Raw genomic sequence first — 9,890 nt, forward strand, 5'->3', positions numbered from 1 at the left:
GATGACTGGATCAGAGCATCTCCAAAACTGCAGCTCTTGTGGGGTGTTCCCGGTCTGCAGTGGTCAGTATCCCAAGTGGTCCAAGGAAGGAAAAGCGGTGAACCGGCAACAGGGTCATGGTATATAGAATAGTATATAAATAAAGGACGGTAACAATCCAGTGTGTAGGATATAGAACAGTATAATTCACACCTTTTTGAATGATCCTTTATTTGGGTGGAAAAAAATGGAACATTTATCATTATGCCCTTTGATAACTTCTTACTTTAACTCATCGATTATATAAAGAGAATCAAAAACAACAAAACAAATTCTGGCTTTTTCCATTAAATTTTATTTTCTAAATGCAACGTTTAAAAAACTGTATGCTTTTAAATAACATGAAACCAAATGCCAAATGTTTTAGGTCACTAATGTACAGCCCAGAATCCTGAAAGGCGCCAGGCGCGGGAAACAAAAAGAGATAAAGTGGGGAAAAAAGCAGTCTAAATACACTCATTTACAAAGAAAGATGCGCATGCATTCATATACACACATATACAAACATACGTACAGTCAGTTCAACACGGTCACTGAACACAGGAAGAGATCAGGAAGAGGAAAACCAGTGAAGAAAAAAAAAATTGTAAAAAATAAAATGAAAATCCTAATGACTGATTCCTTTTAAAAACCTAACCTCAAACGCTCAGAGGAAAGTCTGAAAATAACCCTGCTCTGTGTTCCAAAACTGGGTTACTCATCCCCTTGTTCACTTCCCCTTAAATACAGTGTCTTACTGGCGTGTAAAGTCGCTAGCATGTTAACTTTCACGCTGTGTAATGAACTAGCGGAGTAAAATAACGATCGTCGAGTCCTAAACCGCTCCTGTAAAATATTTCGTTGCTTGCATTGTGGGCTCAACCAAGGGAAAGTGGACAAGGGTGTATTAAAACCATTATTGGAACTGGGCCCTATTCTGGGCTTCATAATGACAAAATAATGCCGTTATCCAAATTGCTAAGCTGCTTCAGTTGTCCTTATCGTGGATCACGATTTCTCTAAATCCTGTCTCCGATTGGCCGTATCAGTATCGTGGGAATTAAACCCCGCCCTCCCTCCCTGTTTCACGACGGCATAGTTAAAGATCCTCCACCTTTAGTTTGATGTCTATAATAAAGAGCAGCCGGTCTTCTTGCCACGCTTCTTGGCCTGCAGCGCCGCCCTGGTGGCCATTTCGAAGACTTCCCGTACGCCGTCTTTCGTCTTCGCCGAGCATTCTAAATACCCGAAAGCATTGATGCGGTTGGCCATGTCGCGACCTTCTTCTGGTTTCACAGGCTCCTGTAACAGAGAATGAATGATCAGCAAAAACGGATTGTGCAAACAGGGATGAAAGCAAGCTGAGAAATTATTATGTGACAAAAACAGCTGGATGTTGTTCGTTTACAGAGAGTGTTCGGGATTCACAGCAACAGGAGGTGGAGCTACCTCTGCTAAAGTGAAGTGGGCGGAGCAGAAGACCTAGCCAACTTCATTCAAATGAGACATTGATGTTTCCTGACTGTTTTTACATCACTCATCCTTGTTCCCTGACTAGCTTTTTACTTACTTACTTAATTAATGGATTACTCAACGGCACGATTTCCACAAGTTCTGATTTGAGCAAAAGATCAAATTTATCAAGCATATGTGAGTTTTCATGTCCTATCTCCATTCCTCTAGCATGAATTTGTGCTAGGTGATATCCATCCATCCCACCATCCATCTATCCATCTATCTATCTATCTACATTACTCACAAAAAGTTAAGGATATTTGGCTTTCGGGTGAAATTTCAGGATGCATCTAAAATGCACTATAACCTTTACAGGTGAACTTAATTTGACCTTCTCTACACTTTTGAATGCACATGTCCAACTGTTCAGTGTTTCAGTACTTTTTGCATAACTTGCTGTTCTCTAACAAGGTGCTTAACGGCAAAATTCACAACTGGTGTTTGATCCATGAATCGACCAATACATTTTCTGGTTCAATTAGAATTGGTATTTAAACAGTCCTCTTCATCATGCTGTTCACATTTTGACATCATGAGACCAAGACCACGCCTAACAATTGATCAACAGTACCTCGCCATTCCGAGGCTTCAAACAGGATGTTCTGAGAGGGAAGTGGCCACTGAGCTTAGAGTGTCACAGAGTGTCATCAGCAGGTTGTGACAGAGATACAGAGAGACTGGAAGAGTCACAGAAAGGCATAGAAGTGGACGTCCTTTGGCCACATCCCACGTTGATGACCGCTTCATTGTGAACAGTGCCCTGCCGAACCGGATGATGAATGCCACTCAACTCCAGGCACATTTAAGGGAGGTGAGAGGCACCCAAGTGTCATGTCAGACCATTCGAAACCGTTTACATCAGCGTGTGTGTGGTAGACGACCTGCATGGGTACCTGACCACACCACCAGGCACAGTGGTTGGGCCAGGGAGCATTTATGCTGGACAAGGGACCAGTGGGCCTCGGTGCTGTTCTCTGATGAAAGTCGATTCACGCTGAGCAGAAATGATGGCCGCCAGTGATGTTAGAGACGTCAAGGAGAGCGCTATGCATCAGTCACTGTTGTGGTGGTGTTACAGTCTGGGCAGGTGTGTCTACTCAATACAGAACTGCCCTACATCTTGTGAATGGTACAGTGACAAGCCAATACTACCTGAATAACATCATTAATCCAGTCATTGTGCCCCTGCATGAACAACACAGGCCTAACTTCATCTTCATGGACGACAATGCTCCAGCTCATCAAGGTCGCACCATTAGGGAACGGCTGCTGGAGGCTGGGGTTTTTTGTTGTGGTATACCCACCACTATTGTTGGCTTTTGTTTCAATAAATTGTTTGAGATGAGGAAATCACCATTGCATGCTTCTACTTAAATGCCCTACTGTCATGATATAATATCACTGTAGCGTGAACTTAACTTTCATAAATTTCACCCAAAAGCCAAATATCCTTAACTTTTTGTGAGTAGTGTATATATCAATGATTAACACGTGAATGTCCTGTAAGTAAAGCTGATACGGCGATGCTCTGACCTGTTTCATTTTGGACAGCTCTCGTCGAGTGTGCTCGTCATTACGCAGGTCCTTCTTGTTTCCCACGAGGATGATGGGAACGTTCGGACAGAAATGCTTCACTTCTGGTGTCCACTTCTCCGGGATATTCTCTGAAAGACGACGACAAAATGCAGAACATCAATGCTGGTTTTAAAATTAAAACAATACCACTTTCTTTCTTTTTATGATCTCAGTCATGGCTCACCCAAGCTATCAGGACTGTCTATAGAGAAACACATGAGGATGACGTCTGTGTCTGGGTACGAGAGCGGCCTCAGGCGGTCGTAATCCTCCTGACCAGCAGTGTCCCACAGAGCGAGCTCCACCTGCACGTAAACGTAAACACACACACACACACTCAGTAAACCATGTTTACCCCTTTCTTCCTCAGTGTATACAGATGTGTGACAAATTAAAGGAAAGCCCTGTGGCTTTGTTAAAGTTTGTTGCTGCAAATCAAAACAGCACCTCCTCTGACCAATCACATGTGATGGGCTTGGTCTCATCCACAGTGACCCCACCCACATTCACAGCTCACTAAACTTTTTGATGAGAAAAAAAATGATGTAAATCATACACCATGACCTTCACACTAGCGGTTATTGTTTTTCCTTTAATATGTCACCTGTTTATCATTTGGCGTCACTTGACAAGAGCATCAGAGATGATATAAAGAGGAATGACACCGATCAGCCATAACATTATGAGCACTGGCCGGTGAAGTGAATAAGACTGAGTATCTCCTCATCATGGCACCTGTTAATGGGTGGGATATATTAGGCAGCAAGTCAACATTTTGTCCTCAAAGCTGATGTGTTAGAAGCAGGAAAAATGGACAAGCGTAAGGATTTGAGCGAGTTTGACGAAGGGCCAAATTGTGATGGATTGACAAATTTACTAATCAATAACCATACTGATTAGCAACTTGATAAAGCAATCCATTCACGATTAGTCAAATATTGTATAAATGAATCACTTTCTATGACAGAATCAAAATGAAAGTTTCCCCTTTAAATGATTTCCTTCCTTTCTCCAAACTCTAATATTAAGAAGAATCTTCTACATCAATCTTCTATTTGTAATTATTTAAAGACCCTCATCAAAACCCTCAATCTTTCGTACCTGCTTTCCATCCACCTCGATGTCGGCGACGTAATTCTCAAACACGGTGGGAACGTAAACCTCGGGGAACTGATCTTTACTGAAGACGATTAGCAAGCACGTCTTTCCACAAGCGCCGTCCCCAACGATCACCAGCTTCTTACGGATCGCCGCCATCTTGCAACATTGAAGACAAAATAAATAAATAAATAAAGGGAAAAAAGAAAGTCAGTCACTCTGGAATATTAATGTGTTGTCTTTGCAAAGTTTTTATAATAATAATAATTATTATAATAAACACCAGCACTGGGATTCTATTCTCATCTATATCTCAAAAAAGTCTATTTTTCAACAAACGTTAAATGTTTTGTTCCTGCACCAACACAATAACACACATGCTGAGGACCCGAAGTGATGAGTTTAATCTGGAGAGAAAATTGGCCCTAAACTAACCAGGGTGTGGCGACGGAAACCAAAGCCATTAGGAAAGACGAGTTACAGGAAGTGTCATTTCCCAGAAGTTGTTTAATAATGAAAAACAGTGTAATAACGCTGAACCTGAGCAGATAAAGCTCTGATAAGCTGTGCAGATATAATAAGTGTGTTAGATGTTTATATAAAGATGTTATCGAATGCAGCCATGAGTCACGTAACAGCATGGAAAATCTCCTGGTTAAAGCACTGAACGCTTCTCAAACCCCACACTCCTAAACTAAACTCACTGCTAATGTACAAACAAAATTCTTTCACTCTGCTGCGTCATTCGAAACAATAAATACTGATTAAACCCTTTATAATCATGATATAGTGAAGGTTTATGTAAGGAGATATTTATTTAACAGTCTCCAGTATCAGTATCAGATCAGTTAAATACAACTCTAAACGGATAAAAAGTACAATGCAATTAAGTATATGAAATCCCAGGCAGATTGTGGTGGTGTAAGAGGAATAAAACACTTCATCTGCTTCACCCAGCTGTTTATTATCCTTCTATTCTTCTTAAGTTAAACCTCATTATAGCTCTGTTATTATTTTGTGACCGATCACAAACAAAGCCACTCCGTTTTACTGGCTGAGTGTTGAGACTTGCTGTACTAAAAATTATTGTAGAAGACTTTATTGTCACCACACATACATTACAGCATAGTGGAGGACGATTTCTTTGTGTATCCCAGCTGAGGAAGTTGGGATCAGAGCACAGGGGCAGCTATAATACAGTGCCCCTGGAGCAGAGAGGGCTCAATTGCCCAACAGTGGCAGTTTGGCGATGCCTGACCTTCTGATCAACAACTTTAACCACAGACCCCTATCACTATTGACACCTGTTTGATATTTATAGTCACACTGTATTAATAAATGAAACCAAGTGATAATCAGCACTTTGTGTTGTTGGGCTTCTGTTTGAGCAAATCGGCCCGAATCTCTAAATCGGTGAAGTGTGCGGGTGTTTACTCTGAGAAAAATTCTAATGGGAGGAGGGGTTAGAATATGAGGAGGAGTTATAATGGGAAAAAGGAGTTATAATAGGGGGAGGAGTTATAATGGGAGAATGCGTTATAGGAGGTGGAGTTAATATGAGAGAAAGAGTTGTAATAGGGGGAGGAGTTAGATTATGTGGAAGGGTTAGAATAGGAGGATAAGTTATAATGGGAGATGGAGTTATAATAGGGGGAGGAGTTGTAATGGGAGAAGGATTATAATAGGGGGATGGGCTATAATTTGGGGAGGGAGCAGAGTTATAATAGGAGAATTAGTTATAATAGGCGACGAGCTATAATGGTAGAAGGGGTTATAATAGGGTGCGGGGTTATAACTGAAGAATGAGTTATAATATGGGGAGGAGCTATGATAGGAGGAGGAGTTATAATGGGAGAAGGAATTATAATGGGGGAGGGGTTATAACGGGAGAAGGAGTTCTAATAGGGGAGGGGTTATAACGGGAGAAGGAGTTATAATAGGGGGAGGAGTTAAAATGGGAGAAGGAGTTATAATGGAGGAGGAGCTATATGGGTCGGGGTCAGAATAGGGGGAGGAGTTATAACGGGAGAATTAGTTATAATGGGCGACGAGCTATAATGGGAGAAGGAGTTATATTGGAAGAGGAGAAGTAGCAGTAGCAGGATTAGTAGGAAAAGTTGTAATGAGAATAGCAGTAACAGTGACATCATCAACATTATTATATTGTGATTATTTAATGCTGGAACGACAAATTCTCAAAATGATATCGTAAAAGCTGCTGGCTAAACGTTTATTACTGATTAGCTGATCTATCGCCTTAGGGGGAGCAGGGGACCCCCGGTGTTCTACACTGTCACAGAGTCTGGAAAATGTATTATTATTATTATTGTAAATATCACCGTATTTATAAACAACAGCAGGAATCTAATGACGTTTTAATTCACTTTAAAAGTCTATATCTTCCAGGTACATATTCCAAGTAAATCTACCCACTTTTTAAATAAATCCACTATTAACAGTTATTACCAAAATAACTGCTGGTTACAGCATAGTTATAAATATTTCATAACAAATATTATTTTATTTATTCATTAAGTGTGTTTGTGTTGTTAATAATTAAAGCAAACTGAGCTTCCGAATCAGAAGACAACTCCAAGTGAGTACATGACAAAATACCCGGATGTTTAAATAACAATAAACACACACACACACACACACACACACACACACACACACGGCCCATCCCGAGGCCTGTAAAGCACAAACAACTTCACTTTATCTAACCGCCTCACGGCTGTTGAACTTGAAATGAACTTATAACACAAAAAATGTTATAGTAATTTAAATATGTATTCCTCCCGCGTAACTATTCTTTCTAAATATCTATTAAGTTCCTGGAAAAACTGCTGAGCTAACCGGCTAACAGCGGTAGCGGGCTAACGGTAACTAACGCTCGCGCAAATGCTAGCAAACACAAATAAGCGCTAATAAATGAATAAAGTTTATAAAAACCATCAGATATCACCGAACGACTTGTTCGTTTAATCAACTTCAATAAAATAACAAATATATGTATTATTATTTTTTGCTTTACCGTTTCTCTCAACGCCGAGGAAGCAGCGACTCACTTTCCTGTTCGACTTTAAGCCCCGCCCACACGCGGTGACACCACACCCCTTTTCCGGAAGTGCCACGCAGTAAAAGTGCACGCGAACGAGGAACGATTGCTCGATGTAAAAATAAAAGTCTTTGTAATAAAACAAAAGTGTGGTTAATTTCAAAACAACATTTAAAATAAAAATTATATGAATATACAATGTATGTTTCAGACTGTTTTAAGTCCCCAACGTTTTCTTCGCCTCCGTTTTCTTTAAATGTCAGACATTGTTACAGAATAAATTAACTTTACTAATTGGCACTTTTATGGAGACGGTTCTCGTAGTGTAACACGACTGGAGGTGAGGATGTAACTTGTGTCATGTGTAGAATTTTTTTTATTTTCTTTTAAGCAGCAAAGTGTATTAAAATCATTAGGTATTTGTGTAAGACATATATCTGTAAGGACTTTTATAGTTGATTTTTGTAGTCCTGTAGGCTCATCTGAACCAATCAAATGCCACTTTTCAGTTTCTGCCGCTATAATGCCGCTTTGCATTATGGGACGTGTAGTTTTTATGACGTGACTATATCGAGAACGCTATAAAAGAAGTACAATTTTTTAAAAAAAACTTTCGTATTCGTATAATTATGGTGTGTGGTAAGGAAGTCATTATACACAATAAATAAACAGAAATGTTGAATTAGTGAGATATAGAAAACGATCAAAAAATTCGCTTTCTGGTTGAGAGATGACGCAAGCACGTCGTACATACGCACATGCATGGAGTTGAGCCGGACCGCTAGAGGCCAGTGGTGTGATTACAATGTGGGCGTGAAACCGCCAAAGACAAAAATAGAACCGGCTTCGATTTTCATGATTAGTCCGGGGTGGTGGAAGAAGGACGAAGCAGGCTCAGCGGTGGTTAATCCTTAAATCCTGTCAGGCGAAGAAAACACGTATCATGGACAGCCGAAAGCGCCCGAGAGAAGAGCTGCTGAGTGTGGAGATCCTAAAAACGCCTGATAAGCGAATTATAACCGCGGGGAAGCGGAAAGAAGAAGGGAATTTCAAGCACTGGGACACCGAGGAAACCTGCTCCTACCTTCGCCAGCACGGGCTCGGAGAATGGGAACAAAGGTTCAGAGGTGATTTAACTATGCACATCGCCATACATTTTCAAAAATGATAATATTTTTTCCAAAAAAGGTTCCATTCAGCTCATTTGTTCTATACCCGTTTTCCGAAGTTTGCTCCACCCTGCTATCGAGACAGAATGGCACGTGTGGGCGGAGTCTTCCGCAAAACGGGTGTGAGAAAACCAACGTGTTATTCATATAGTAATTTTGGTGAATGTGATCTTCACTTAGATCTACCATAAATTATATATTAATAAAGGTAACTCACGTAAAACTATTGCGCATTTACAAAAAAAAGTATTGTTATATTAATATGAATGTTATTTATATGAGTATTGTATGATGTTAATATAGTGATATATAGCCATATACACACCAGCCGAGTCTTTTATAGTTTTAAATACACTATATTGCCAAAAGTATTGGGACACCCCTCCAAATCACTGAATTCAGGGATTGGGCTCAGCCCCTTAGTTCCAGTGGAAGGCACTCGTAATGCTTCAGCTTCATACCAAGACATTTTGGACAATTTCATGCACTGAACTTTGTGGGAACAGTTTGGGGATGACCCCTTCCTGTTCCAGCATGACTGCACACCAGTGACCAAAGCAAGGTCCATAAAGACATGGATGAGTGAGTTTGGTGTGGAGGAACTGCACAGAGTCCTGACCTCAACCCTATAGAACACCTTTGGGATGAATTAGAGCGGAGACGGTGAGTCAGACCTTCTTGTCCAACATCAGTGCCTGACCTCACAAATGCACTTCTAGAGGAACGGTCAAAAATTCCCATAAACAGAATTCTAAACCTTGTGGAAAGCCTTCCCAGTAGAGTTGAAGCTGTTATAGCTGCAAAGGGCGGGGCAACTCCATATTACATTCATGTGCATGTAAAGGCAGACGTCCCAGTTTTGTCCTGTCTCACAGTCTCCACTCTAATTCATCCCAAAGGTGTTCTATGGGGTTGAGGTCAGGACTCTGTGAAGTTCCTCCACACCAAACTCACTCATCCATGTCTTTATGTTGGAACAGGAAAGTTGGGAGCATGAAATTGTCCAAAACGTCTTTTGGGCAATGGTTTGGAAGGGTGTCCCAAAACTTTTGGAAATATAGTGTATGTTTCCAGTGTTTGCCCTTTGTTACAGATCTGCTATCTGTTTATGTTTTTTCTGATATCTAATTATTTCTTTCTTTTTCACTGGAATCAGTTTAATCTGTTTATAACTGCTGTAACATGAGGGACAACTGGAACTATCTTGTTTCACAGATGTTTCGATTCATTAAATGTGACTAGAAATGGATAAAAAGTGTGTAAAAAGTCGATGTTGGCAAATCGCTGTGGAATAAGAGGCATAAAAAGGCTTCAGGATGTGCAGTTCATAAGGATATAATCCATTTCACCGTCTGCATAACACATTGTTTTTTTTGTTCCTTACTTGCTCTTATAGATAGATAAACAGACAGACACTGATCTCATTCAGTCTTTATAGGGAACAATCATAAACTGGA

At 40.4% G+C, this 9,890-nt stretch overlaps 2 protein-coding genes across 2 annotated transcripts in view; one reads left to right on the forward strand and one right to left on the reverse strand.

The window, feature by feature from the left end:
• Positions 1-311: 311 nt before the first annotated feature.
• Positions 312-7,337, reverse strand: rhoac (ras homolog gene family, member Ac). The gene is made up of 5 exons (XM_058409934.1): positions 7,241-7,337; positions 4,210-4,365; positions 3,293-3,413; positions 3,067-3,197; positions 312-1,320 (listed from the first exon to the last, which is right to left on the reverse strand). Exons 2-5 carry the CDS (start codon positions 4,363-4,365, stop codon positions 1,147-1,149), a joined length of 582 nt encoding a protein of 193 aa, XP_058265917.1. The 5' UTR covers positions 7,241-7,337; the 3' UTR covers positions 312-1,146.
• A 750-nt stretch (positions 7,338-8,087) lies between these two features.
• samhd1 (SAM domain and HD domain 1) overlaps positions 8,088-9,890 on the forward strand; it is a 14,705-nt gene continuing 12,902 nt past the window's right edge. The window contains exon 1 of the mRNA XM_058409933.1: positions 8,088-8,391. Coding sequence (XP_058265916.1) covers positions 8,208-8,391 — 184 coding nt within the window. The 5' untranslated portion in view covers positions 8,088-8,207. The remainder of the gene's footprint in view (positions 8,392-9,890) is intronic.

Source organism: Hemibagrus wyckioides, linkage group LG15 (genome assembly GCF_019097595.1).
Source record: "Hemibagrus wyckioides isolate EC202008001 linkage group LG15, SWU_Hwy_1.0, whole genome shotgun sequence".
Taxonomy (NCBI): domain Eukaryota; kingdom Metazoa; phylum Chordata; class Actinopteri; order Siluriformes; family Bagridae; genus Hemibagrus; species Hemibagrus wyckioides.